This window comes from Uranotaenia lowii, chromosome 2 (assembly GCF_029784155.1).
Source record: "Uranotaenia lowii strain MFRU-FL chromosome 2, ASM2978415v1, whole genome shotgun sequence".
Classification (NCBI taxonomy): domain Eukaryota; kingdom Metazoa; phylum Arthropoda; class Insecta; order Diptera; family Culicidae; genus Uranotaenia; species Uranotaenia lowii.
In genome coordinates this window covers 208,838,450-208,852,353 of record NC_073692.1, presented here as the reverse complement: position 1 = coordinate 208,852,353, position 13,904 = coordinate 208,838,450, and the positions used below count along the sequence as shown (strand labels likewise).

Sequence of the window (13,904 nt, the reverse complement as noted above, 5' to 3'; positions counted from 1 at the left end):
TTCTTCTAATGTTTCTTTTCAAGAGCGAGCAAAGGCGCTATAACCTAGGTCAAAGACCAGAAATGACAGTGCATCGAAATCCTAAACTCCAAATTTTTACTATTATATGCTATTCACGATAATATTTAAATTGTAGTTTAAAAATAATAATAGTTAAAAGAAAAAAAAATAAGGGAATTGGAAGAAAATATTACCTTTACAATGGGGTTTTCGATTTCTGTGCAGAAAAACATCATTTCCATCCATAGAAGGACGAATCCCCCCGGCCATCATCAAGGAGCACATAAAATTTAGCATATGTGCTTCCAACGTTAAAATCTTAGTTATAGCTATGGAAACGTATGGTACTGTTGTCCACGTTTCTTCCTCCCTGTGTTCCAGTTGTCTCTGCGTTCAATACTGCACAGTGGGCCCGGCCATGTTAAGATGAGTAGTAAATGTACTTTTACTACTCACCGGGATGCTGACAAGATCTGGCTGTGTATGTATCATAAGCAAGCATAAGCAAGCATAAGCTGCTCTTCTTCTTTGGACGGCATTTTGACAACTGAAGAGTGAATTCCAAAATCAAAATAGGAGCAGCATTCTACACTCACACACCTCAAAAATGAGGGGTGTTCAGGTTTTTTAAATGCAAAATTGAAAGAAATACGTCAAGTTGATATTGACCAAATTTTGACCGTATCACCTTTTATGTATGATTTGCCGTGAGTACATATTTTGATCTTGTTGAATGGTCCTGTTTTGCCCATGGGTGTAAGTTATAGATAAACAAGTGGACTTTCACTCCTTTTCATAAACCCATTAGACAAGAACCCCATTATGGTTCATTTTGAACGCAAAGCTCGTCTGGTTTATTGTGTAAATTCTACACATCACAAACATCTCTTACCTCTTATCGGCGAAGCTTCCACGTAGCAGCTTCTGCTATCGAACAGCCGCACATGAGCCACAAAGATGGTTTTGTTCCCGGAAAACTCGCTCAAATTGAACCGCTTACTGCCGGTGGCTTGCGGAGGCAAGATGGCCATCTTTTTGTCGCTCTCCAGCCCACCCCAGCCGAGGTCCTCGTTCAATCCTCGCCGAACACTGGAAACAAATGAATAATCAGGATGATGATGATGGCGGTGATGGGTCAGAAACTCATCCTTTCTATAATCTGATTGGATCGGCTCAAATGTCATTTTTTTTAAGTATTAATCAAATTTGGACTATTTTTATATTTCTTTGTAAATATTGACGAAACCGTTTTTTTAGCAACACTGCCACATTTCCGATTCGAAATTGAAATTTGCTACCAAGAATATTAAATACTGCAGTCAAACAAATCTCTAGACTCCTGTGCGAAAAATTTGAATGAAATTATTAAATTATTTAAAATACCAACCAAGTGATGCCAAAAAAAGTTTGACTACCAATTGAGAAAAGTCATTCAGTCCTTGAGTATTTTAACATTTGAGTGAATCCAATGCGCCAAAAAAAAAACTTACGTCACGAGTATATGATCCAGTGAGACGTTGTGGGGTAGGTTCGTTTCGAGGTATTCACCCAGGGACCAGTTCACCAGCAGCTGGCCATCCACGATGTGCATTTCGGAGGTGATGTTCGGCAGACTTTTGTCGTAGTAACAAGAACAGATGCCCTCGACGCACTCTTGAAAAACAGAAAAAAAAAAAGAAACAATTGATAAGTTATTGAGAACTGTAATTATACCGTTCATTGAGGCAAATAGTAATTGCTCTTCAAAAGTTTTCAATAATTTCCAGATTCGTTGAAATCATTATTCTGTCTGAGCTTGGGATTAATTTGGGATGTTAATTGAGTTCATAAATTCTCATCAAAGATTAATTTCGCCAGATACAAACAGTCGTTGGTAAATTAATGTTTCTCACACACGCCTGGCAAAATTATAATTCTGTGCTATTAGATGAAGTGGACGTTTGAAACTCCCACAGCAGCGGTCCCTTCTTCGAAGGCTAATTTATTTGAAGCCTATTCAATAGCTGTACCAATTCGACCTCATGACTTGTGGGTTGATGTGACCTTAAAATTTTTGGATGAGTTTTTGGATGATTTTTTGGAGTCAAACGTTAACGTAATTGATGCCCCTAGTCAGGATCGGAGGGATGCACCTGCCATAACAATCAATTTAAAATAATTTTGGAACAACCCTTTTATTTTTCTATAAAATTGAAATTTTTATTTTTTTTTGTGTTGGTCTCATAGGCCCATTTGGGTCCTTCCTCCACCCCATTCGCATCTTTAGGAGTCTTATGGGGTTTATCCTTAGGATAATATGTATTGATTACTTATTTAAATTAGTAGACGAATAAATCGTACAATTATTCGTCTTCGTCTTACTCCCGCGGATGTCCATCACCGAAAATTTTCTATCTGATGCTTCATCAGATCTTCATCTTTTTTATATGATACTTTTTAGGATTAGTCTTTCTTATATGGTCTGTTTTATGTGATTTAATGTCAACCTCTTAAAAATATTCAAGTTTGAACTTTCTTTGATGTTCCGTGGTAGGCTGTTATACATTTTCAGTCCATTGTAGAACACAGAACGTTTGGTCATCTCTCTTTTCGTGTATGGTAATCTGAAGTCTCGAGCTCTCCTTGTATTGTATCCGTGTATGTCCATTCCGTACTGCAGACTGTCCAATAAATAAGATGGTAACATTCCTTTCTTCATTTTGAAGATGAAAATCAAACTGTTGTAAGCAATCCTCTGTTTAACTGACAACCATTGTAATATATCAAGCATAAGAGCACTAGGAGTATATCGGTTGCATCGTATCACCACTCGCATTATCTTGTTTTGTATTCTTTGCAGCCACTTTGTCTTCGCATCTGATGCATGAAGCAGTATTGTAGCGCAATAATCAAAATGTGGCATAATTACAGATTTCACGTAAATAATTTTCGACCAGAAAGTCATATATCTGCTAATCCGACAAAGTATTCCATATTTCATGGCAATCTTCTTAACCCTTCATTTCATGATTTTTTATTTTTTCTCGAAAAAATTCTCAATAGTGCGCAATGATGAGTGCATGAAGGGAAAAATAATAAAAAAAATTTATTTTCACATATTTCGGTTATTTAGCAAAAATATTAATTGTTGCTAATTTGCAACAACATGAAACGGTTATACCTTTTTGTTCTTCACACAAGACAATTAGAAAAATATGCTGACTCCTAATTTCTTTTGCACTAATCATAGTTTTATCATAAAAACTTCGTAAATCTAGATTTTTGGACACCGTGAGAGTTTTGAATTTAGCTGGGAGTAGTTATGTTTGTTGTTTATCCACCATGGGTGCACGGATTCACCGCAGTTTCTGCCTAAGTAAGTGCACAAGCACATGCATTCTTCAATTATTAAGTTTGACAAATCTCCAATGAATACATCATACCCGGACCCCATGGCGTCGTATTAACTGTTATGGAGTGAATGTATTGCGTGTTTTGATGTAGGTATATTTTGAAAGAACAAGTCAATCAGGTGGGCTAGTTTAATTATGGGTATTCCGGCATCCGTGTAAACACCTGGCCAGCTGGTAATTGATTGAACATTCTTATTATATAGTCAGATATAGGATGAAATACATCTAACCTGTCAGTCTATGATTTTGAAAAGAACAATTTTTTAACTCAAATATGAAAATGATTTAATAATCTTAATTAAGAGCATTGCTCGTCGATTCATTTTTAGAAGCCGATCATACTTTAGAAAAAACAATGAGCATTGTTTTTTCAATCAAATCATTCATTGTATCTCCATGAAAACAAGCACAACAATACTTCAAACCTCGGATATCGAATGTAGGTAGATATTTATGAACTTTCAAATCGAAAAATAAATAAATGTATTCGTTATTTGTAATAAGATTTTAAAACTCTTTGGATCAAGCCCCGTACTTCAGTTTAATAATAAAGGATTATGATAAGATTATTGAAAATTTACAGTTTCAATACAGTGAAACTTAAAATATACCTCATAAAAGTGAAAAAAAAATTCTTTTCATCAACAATTTGTTCGATATTTTTTCATGATTGCAGTTCTTGATGCAGTTTATTAGATCAAAAGAATAAAAAATTCTACATATTTTTATGAGTGTCTTATAAAAATTAAATGGTAAATTTTGAGTTTATAATGTCAATTTTTTTCAAACTTTAAACTATATTTGATTATATTTTCAGATTTATAGAAATTTTTCTCATACTATTGCGATTGTACGAAAACTACAACTTTATGCAAAATATATGTAAAACGAGAAAAAAGAAAACTTTGTAGCGCGATTTCTCGAAAACAGTTTTGAGGCACTTAGACCCTTTTGGCTTAGGGCTTCATATGTCACTTTATATAAAGCGTTTTAAACTGTTATCCCCAATGTATGTTTTCCCGTTCAATATTTTGGAACTCTTGAAAATTTGTGTATGCTTCTTTACTAAATTATGAACATCTGACTTCTGACTTTTTTTTATATTAAAAATATGTATTTGTTATACCAACGGGCGTGGAAAAAAAATCAATAGAATGTGTTTTACATACCTATGCTAAATCTTGAGTTAGTTTATATTTCGGGCCCGTCCTAGTTTTCGATTTGATAAATTTTGAACTTTTAACAAAGTTTGCAGATTTTGATAACGATTTAATGGTAACATTTAATTTTTTTACCTCGTTGGCCCTCGTGAGCTGACGGGGGGGAGGGCAACACGGCCTTCCCCCCACCACCCTCCTCTTAATACGACCTTAACATGATAAAAAATCATTTGTAACGAGAACACTTTCACCAGGAAACAAATACACTGTTTAAACGCTGCAAGTTTCGGAAACACACTATGGAACCCATATACTTAGTTAGGGTGCTACCGTTGCATGATGTTGCAAATTTGCAACAATTATTGAAAATCCATTATATCAGAGAAAAAACAAAAAAAAATCCTCAATTTGTGTTTATTATGTGAATAACTTTAGTGAGAATACGCAAATTTTTTTTTTTTGATTCGAAAAAAATTTCTCAATGTGAATAAGACTAGGCAAAAAATTTGAAAAATAAGGCTTTTTCCACATTCCATAGTTTTCAGATTCAAGTTGATCTTTTTTGTACCTATATACACTGAAAGTCATTTTTTTCTAATTGAACGTGATTTTGAAGTTAGAAATGTTATTTCCATCGAAAAAAAAAAATTAGACTTTTATGCTAAATGCGAAATTTGGAACAGTTTTCATTTATTGTTGCAAATTTGTTACTTTATGAAACGAAGGGTTAATAGTGTAGCCAATGTGAGCTATAAAATTTAACTTTTCATCTATCTGTACTCCTAAGTATTAAACCTACGTTCACAACGGCGAACAGACAAGAAGTCCTCGATTTAACTCTATGCACACCACTGCTTCCAGGGAAAATAAATAACTGGGAGGTGTCGGATGAAGAATCACTGTCTGATCACAGACATATTACATTCGACATAGTGGGAGGAGAAATAATCAGGGACGTTTATCACTTCCATCTGTACCGTTGAGCCGTCAACACGTACGCCGGAGCATCGTATCGTTGCTGTGTACCTGCAGGAACATTTTTACATTATTTATTTTTTCCTCACCTGTTTTTCCATCAGCACTTTTCAGTGCTAAAATTATTTTCATTTTCTTTTATTCATATTTTCTCTTTTCTTTCCAGCATGGGGAAGTCATCGGCCGGCTCAAGAGCTGGTAGAAAGCGAATTGCCGAAACTAATTCAGGTCCATCGTCCAAAAAAGTTGAAATTTCCAATTCATTCGATGTCCTTCATAACATCGGTGATGAGGAAATATTCATATTTAATTCTGATAAGAGTACTAAGAAACCTTCTTCTTCTTATACTCTTAAAAACGAAAAGGTTCCACCAATTACGGTCACGATTCCTGACTTCAATGCCTTTCGAAAAGAAATCGTCACTTCCGTCAAGGATGTGAAGATTTCTTTTCAGATCGGTCGAAGGGGAACTGCTCGTATATTGGCGGAATCTTTCAATGATTTTCAAAAAATTTCAAATTATTTGAATAATAAAAAACATCAATTTTTTACTTACGACACTAGAAGTGATCGTCCATTTAAAGTTGTACTTCGTGGTCTCACCGGCGATCAGACACCGGATGAGATCACAACTGAATTAAATTCTTTGTTGGGTTTTTCTCCAATTCAAGTAATTCAAATGAGGAAAAGAACCAACACGAATAATATCAGTAGTGTTGGTTTTGCTCCTGAGCTTTATTTGATCCATTTTAAAAAGGATCAAGTTAATAATTTGCAAATTCTTGAAAAGGCTCGTCTTATGTTTCATTGTCGAGTCAAATTCGAACCTTTTCGAAAATCTTTAACCAATTTCCTTCAAAATATTACGCAATGTCGTCGTTGTCAAGCTTTTTGTCACGGCACTAAAAATTGTAGAATGAATGCCAGATGCATGCTTTGCGGCTCATTCGATCATGAAAAATCTAAATGCCTTTTTGGTGGTGATAAGCCACAAACAGAATTTTTCAAGTGTGCAAATTGCGCAGGTAATCATTCCTCGAATTCGCTAGACTGTCCCATCAGGGCAAACATTATTGCTTCTAGGAAAAATCCCAAAGTTTCCAGAAAAGTTTCTTCTCCTCCTTCCTCTTTTTCGTCTTCACACGTCAGGCCGGCAAACAATCTGCCTGTTCGCGGTCAGCCTCGGCCTACATTGGAATCACGGCTGGGTAATACCCGAAGTGATTTTAATGTTACCTGTGCTGATTCTGCGCCACAGACTCGTTGTTTATCGTTCTCAGAGGTGGTTGAAAATGGGTTTCCCTCTTCAGGTTTAACTAATAAAAATGGGAAAAAACCAAGTCTCAACGTTCATGCGAAGGCTTGGGAAAATCCCCGAAATTCAAATACTTGTTCTTCTCCTTCATTTTCTGATCCTAACAATTTTGTTGATTTGGGTGAGATTACTGAGGAAAAATTAAAATTTTTGCATCAAAATTTAATGGAATTGATGCAACTTATGTTGAAAGCAAATTCAATGTTTGAAGCTTTCCAAACTTCTTTTAATTATGCTAACAAAATTATTATGACTTTACGATTCCCTCATGGATCCAAATAGATGTTTAAATATTATGAATTGGAATGCTAGATCTTTGCTGGCTAACCAAGATGAATTCTTTTTATTTTTGAAAACTCAAAACATACATATTGCTGCCATCACTGAAACTTTTTTAAAGCCGGACAATAACTTGAAAAGCAATGCTTTCTTTAAAATTTTGCGAAATGATCGACTTGATCGACAAGGTGGGGGTGTAGCTATTGTCATCAATAGTCGTCTCAAATTTAGACTTCTTCCTTCTTTCAATACCAAAGTCTTAGAAACAATTGGAATTGAATTAGAAACGTCTATGGGGAAAATTATAATTATTGCCGCATATTTGCCTTTTCAATGCAGCGGTGAACAGAAAAATTTTTTGAAGGGAGATTTACAAAAACTCACCAGAAACAAATATAATTTTTTTTATTATTGGTGACTTTAATGCAAAACACCGATCTTGGAATAATATTTCATCAAATTCAAATGGGAATATTTTATTTAATGACTGCTCTGCAGGTTATTACACTGTTGAATATCCTAATGGGCATACTTGTTTCTCTTCGATTAGAAATCCTTCCACAATTGATTTGGTTCTAACGGATTTAGGCGAGCATTGTAGTCAATTAGTTACTCATGCGGACCTCGATTCAGACCACCTTCCAGTAACTTTCTCTTTATCCCAAAGTCCCATTGAAAACCCTTTAAAATCAACTTTTAACTATCAAAAACCTGACTGGGAGCGATATAGGAATTTTATTGAACGTAATTTGGATGTAAACGTTCCAGTGAATTCAATTGAAGATATTGATTTGGCTGTAGAAAATTTGACAACTTCAATAGTCAATGCTAAAGCCGCTTCAATACCCAAAGTTAAACATAAATTTAATCAACCTTTAATTGATGATGATCTTCAGTTTTTGATACGACTGAAAAACATTCGTCGACGCCAATATCAACGTACTAGGGATCCTTATTTGAAATTTATTTATTGCGACCTTCAAAAAGAGATCAAACGTCGTTTAAATTTCATCCGTAATGAAAATTTTGCTAAAGCAGTAGAGGACATAAAACCCTACTCAAAGCCGTTTTGGAAGTTAACTAAAATTCTGAAAAAGCCCCAGAAGCCAATTCCTACTTTGAAAGATGGGGATAAACTTCTTTTAACTAACGCAGAAAAAGCTCAAAAATTAGCCCAACAGTTTGAGTCTGCTCATGATTTTAATTTAAACGTTGTTAGTCCAATTGATGCTCAAATTTCCCTTGAATTTGATGATATTTTTTCTAAGCAAAATGTATTTGAAAGTTCTTGTGAGACAAATATTGATGAACTTAAATTGATTTTCAAAAAATTTAAAAATATGAAAGCTCCGGGGGAAGATGGGATTTTCTATATTCTTATTAAAAAGTTGCCTGAAAGCACTTTAAATTTTTTAGTTAAAATCTTCAATAAATGTTTTCACTTGGCTTATTTTCCCAATAAATGGAAAAATGCCAAAGTAACTGCAATTTTGAAACCTGGAAAAAGTGCTTCAGAGCCTTCAAGTTATCGACCAATTAGTTTGCTTCCTTCTTTAAGTAAACTATTTGAGAGAGTTATTTTAAATAGAATGATGATTCACATTAATCAGAATTCTATTTTCCCTGATGAACAATTTGGTTTTCGTCATGGACATTCTACTACACATCAACTCTTGAGTGTAACTAATATGATTAACGCTAGCAAATCTGAAGGTTATTCAACTGGTGTTGCTCTTCTAGATATTGAAAAAGCTTTTGACAGTGTTTGGCACAAAGGTTTAGTAGCTAAATTAGCTCGATTTGATTTTCCTGTATATCTCACCAAAATTATTCAAAATTATTTGACTAGCCGAACCTTACAAGTAAGCTATCAAAATTCATGCTCTGAAAGGACACCCATTAGAGCTGGGGTCCCTCAGGGCAGTATACTTGGGCCAATCTAATACAATATTTTTACTTCTATTTATTTTTATTTACATAGTATTCCGTCTCACGACATAACTTGACGAACATAATTCCTAAAATTCACTCGGTTCATAGCAACCGTTCTCCAATTTCTCGGGCACCCCACGTTCGCCAGATCACGCTCCACTTGGTCTAACCACCTCGCTCGTTGCGCTCCCGCTCGTCTTGTTCCTACCGGATTCGTAGCGAACACCTGTTTTGCAGGACAGTCGTCCGGCATTCTCGCAACATGTCCCGCCCAGCGTATCCGGCCAGCCTTCACCACCTTCTGGATACTGGGTTCGCCGTAGAGTCGCGCGAGCTCGTGGTTCATCCTTCGCCTCCACACACCGTTCTCCTGTACGCCGCCAAAGATGGTTCTTAACACTCGTCGCTCAAATACTCCGAGTGTACGCAGGTCCTCCTCGAGCAATATCCATGTCTCGTGCCCGTAGAGAACAACCGATCTAATAAGCGTCATATACAGGTTACACTTCGTGCGAGGGCTAAGTCTTCTCGACCGCAGTTGCTTGTGGAGTCCATAGTAGGCACGACTTCCGCTAATAATTCGCCTCCGAATCTCACGGCTGGTGTCATTGTCTGCAGTCACCAGTGAGCCGAGATAGACAAAGTCTTCGACTATCTCCAGCTCGTCGCCGTCGATCGTGACCTTGTTATTACTGGACAAGCGGGTTCGGTCGGTCTCGGATCCGCAGGCCAGCATGTACTTCGTCTTGGACGTATTAATCATCAACCCAATCCTTCCTGCTTCGCGTTTCAGTTTGCGGTAGATCTCCTCCACCGCCGCAGATGATCTGCCGACTATATCAATGTCATCGGCAAAGCAGATAAGTTGACTGGATCTGTTGAAAATCGTGCCCCGCATTTCGCCCACCGCTCGTCGAATAACACCTTCTAGCGCCACGTTGAACATCATGCAGGATAGACCATCACCTTGTCGAAGCCCCCTGCGAGATTCGAATGAACTCGACAATTCACCCGAAATCCACACACAGCACTGCGTTCCATCCATCGTCGCCTTGATCAGTCTGATCAGCTTCGCGGAAAAGCCGTTCTCGTCCATGATTTTCCATAGCTCGTTACGGTCGATCGTGTCGTATGCGGCTTTGAAGTCGATGAATAGATGATGCGTAGGGACTTGGTGTTCACGGCATTTTTGGAGGATTTGCCGCAATGTGAATATCTGGTCCGTCGTAGACCGTCCCTCCATGAAGCCAGCCTGATGACTTCCCACGAATCTGTTTGCTTGTGGCGTTAGGCGGCGGAGTAGGATTCGGGACAACACTTTGTAGGCGGCATTGAGGACAGTGATCGCTCGGTAGTTCTCACAGTCCAATTTGTCGCCCTTTTTGTAGATGGGGCATATTACCCCCTCCTTCCACTCCTCCGGTAGCTGTTCTATGTCCCAGATCCGGATTATCAACCGATGTAGGCAATCGGCCAACCTGTCCGGGCCCATTTTGATGAGTTCAGCTGCGATGCCATCCTTCCCAGCCGACTTGTTTCTATTCAGCTGGCGAATGGCTTCCTTAACTTCACTCATCGTTGGGAGTGGCTCGTCTTCGTCGTTGGCTACGCCGGCGATGTACCTTCCCCCACCGTCTTGATCTCCTGCATGTGCGCCGTTCAGGTGTTCATCGAAGTGCTGCTTCCACCTTTTGATCACCTCACGATTGTCCGTCAGGATACCCCCGTCCTTATCCCGGCACATTTCGGCTTGCGGCACGAAGCCTTTGCGGGATGCGTTGAGTTTCTGATAGAACTTTCGTGTTTCTTGGGAACGATGCAGCTGCTCCAGCTCCTGGAGCTCCTCCTCCTCCAGGCGGCGCTTTTTCTCCTGGAAAAGTCGGACTCGCTGCCTCTTCCGCTGTCGGTGATTTTCCACATTTCGACGGGTGCCTCTTTGCACTACTGCCGCCCGCGCGGCATTTTCTTCGTCCATCACCCTCCTACACTCCTCGTCGAACCAGTCGTTCCGTCGAGATCGCTCCACATAACCGATGACGTTCTCCGCCGCACTGTTGATGGCTGTTTTGATGGTATCCCAACAGTCCTCGAGAGGGGCTTCGTCAAGCTCGCCCTCTGCCGGCAGCGCTGCTTCGACCGATTGCGCGTAGTCTGCCGCGACCTCAGGTTGCTTCAGTCGCGCGATGTTTAACCGAGGCGGGCGCCGGTTTCGCTTGTTGTTCACTACGGAGAGTTTTGGGCGCATCTTCACCATCACCAGATAATGGTCCGACTCGATGTTGGCGCCCCGACAGGATCTGACGTCGATGATGTCCGAAAAGTGCCGGCTGTCGATCAAAACGTGGTCGATCTGTGATTGCGTTTGGTACGGTGATCTCCAGGTGTACTTGTGTGGGAGGCGGTGCTGAAAAAAGGTACTACGTACGGCCATTCGTTTCGTTTTTACTTCTGATCTTCCTGATGTACCAGAAGGAAAAGGTAGAAGATTATTTGCTGATGATACTTTGCTTTCAGCCAAAGGTCGAAATTTGCGGGTGGTACGCAGTAGATTGCAACAAAATTTAAATTCCTTTTTTAATTACTTGAAAATGTGGAAAATTTCTCCTAACGCTTCCAAAACTCAACTTATTTTATTTCCCCATAAGCCAAGAGCTCAATTTTTAAAACCTAATGAAAATCATTCCATAACTTTTAATGGGGTTTCATTAGAATGGTCTGATCACGTGAAGTACTTGGGACTTACACTTGATCGGAATCTTACTTTCAAAAATCACATTGAAGATATTCAATCTAAATGTAATAAATATACTAAATCTCTTTATTCTCTCATCAACAGGAAGTCCCGCCTATGTCTGAGGAATAAACTACTCATCTACAAACAAGTGTTCCGACCAGCGATAATGTATGCAGTTCCGATTTGGTCTAGCTGCTGCGCGACGAGGAAGAAAGCCATCCAGAGGATTCAGAACAAGGTTCTGAAAATGATTTTGCGGCTTCCACCTTGGCACAGCACCGAAGATCTTCATCGGATTGCGGGCATTGAATCGATCGAAGAGATGGCCAACAAAATAATCTCCAACTTCAGAGGAAAATCGATGCAGTCTTCCATCGCAGAGATTCGTTCTCTTTATAATTAGTTTAATTTTAGGATAGTGTTTAGTTTTAAGTTTAAAATATTTTTGCCGTTACAGGATGTTCTCCTTCATTAAAATACTTGATTGCGCTCAGCAAATTTTAGTCAAATAAATAAATTTTTAGTGATTAATAAACTATAGGGCTCTGGACAGTTCATTATTGAACTGAACACCTAATTTAATGTAATAATGTAATATAAATGTAATGATGAATTGATACAAATAAAGACATATTAAAAAAAAAAAAGTTGAAGAGGTTGTAATTTACACGACCGGAAGCGTAGAATTACGTGTGTATTCTAATTTGTGTCAATTAAGTTCCATACTGGCTCCATCATTTTTGTACCTGCATTTTGTCATGCATGTTGCAACATTCTAGTTGAACACTGGCCTACTTCATCGAACACCCTCGCTAGTTTGATTTGAACTTTACATTGCAATAGGGAAAAATGTAAGAATCTGAAAAAAAACCCCGCGAAACAACCAGAATATACATTGTGCTCCTCAAGTTGAAAGGTTTTAAAAAGCCCGCGGATGCGCGCGCGAGTTTCATTTGTTCGAATGACATCTTCCCGTGTGGTCGGAGTAAGCGACGGTATTTGCTCGTGTAGTGCACATTATCACAGTACAGCAATCAAAAAATCAAATAGAGTTCTAAAGAACAGACCACTCTTATCAGCTTTTGCACAAAATATACAGCGGAAAATTTAAAAACGTCATTTCAAGTGGAATCAAAGCCAGTGCCTCTTGGTCTGCCATCAGCCCCCGACCCCCAGCGCACGTTCCGTTATTCTTAAGTTTTTGCTTGCAGTTCTTCTGCTTGGTCGCTCATCTAAAAAAACCGCCGCTTACTGTGACCACACGGGAGAATGCCCAGTAAACAAATGAAGCTAGAGTGCTAACTTTTTTTTTGACTAAATAACAATCTTTATTTTACTTTGATTTTTGATTTTTACAAGAGTGTACAATATAAGTGTTCTGCCTTTAAAGGTATTTCATCTTCAGTTTGTAAGGTTTTTAAGGTTGGTAATTTTAGCAAAATTTGAATGTGTTTTTAAAAAATGACTACGCATTTTGTTTAAGTTAGTAAATTATTAAAACTACACTACCTACTTAATTAACTTAACCTACTATGTACAACCTTAAACTAAAGTGCGCGAATTATCGCGTGTTCTGAGGTGGAGCACCTCTCTCCATATTTCAAGCAATAGTTATTAAATTTTGTTTCCAGGGTATCCAGGGCCGCGAGCTCATGTACTTCGCTTGTTCTTGTCCAGGGGGGGAGGTCATGAATCATTTTCAAAATTTTGTTTTGAACGCGTTGGAGTCTTTGTTTGTGAGTCTGAGCACAGGTTTTCCACACAGGGATTGCATATTCCAATGAGGGGTAAATAATTTGTTTATAGACAGCCATCTGATTTTTAAGACACAGTTTGGATGTTCTATTTATTAATGGGTATAATGCAATATGTGCCCTAAAAATCAGATGACTGTCTAAAGTGAGTCCAAGATAGACAACCTCTTTCGACCATTCAATGAGGGAACCTTGAAACCGGATTTGGCAGTCCATCGTCGGAACAAGTCTAGGCGATCTCGAGTGAGGGAACACGATGGCTTGGGTCTTAGTTGCGTTGATCACAATTTTCCAGCTGATGTAATAATCGTTTAGAGCATTCAGGCCTCTCTGGAGTTTAAGTGTTAGAGCTCGGATGTGAC

At 38.4% G+C, this 13,904-nt stretch overlaps 1 protein-coding gene across 3 annotated transcripts in view; it reads right to left on the bottom strand.

Annotated features, from left to right (window-relative positions):
* LOC129750050 (platelet-derived growth factor receptor alpha) overlaps window positions 1-13,904 on the bottom strand; it is a 519,951-nt gene that overhangs the window by 71,746 nt on the left and 434,301 nt on the right. For all 3 annotated transcript variants that reach the window (XM_055745248.1, XM_055745246.1, XM_055745247.1), the window contains 2 exons: window positions 1,491-1,653; window positions 893-1,089 (listed from right to left, as the gene is read on the bottom strand). In XM_055745248.1, the coding sequence (XP_055601223.1) occupies window positions 893-1,089; window positions 1,491-1,653 (360 nt within the window). The remainder of the gene's footprint in view (window positions 1-892; window positions 1,090-1,490; window positions 1,654-13,904) is intronic.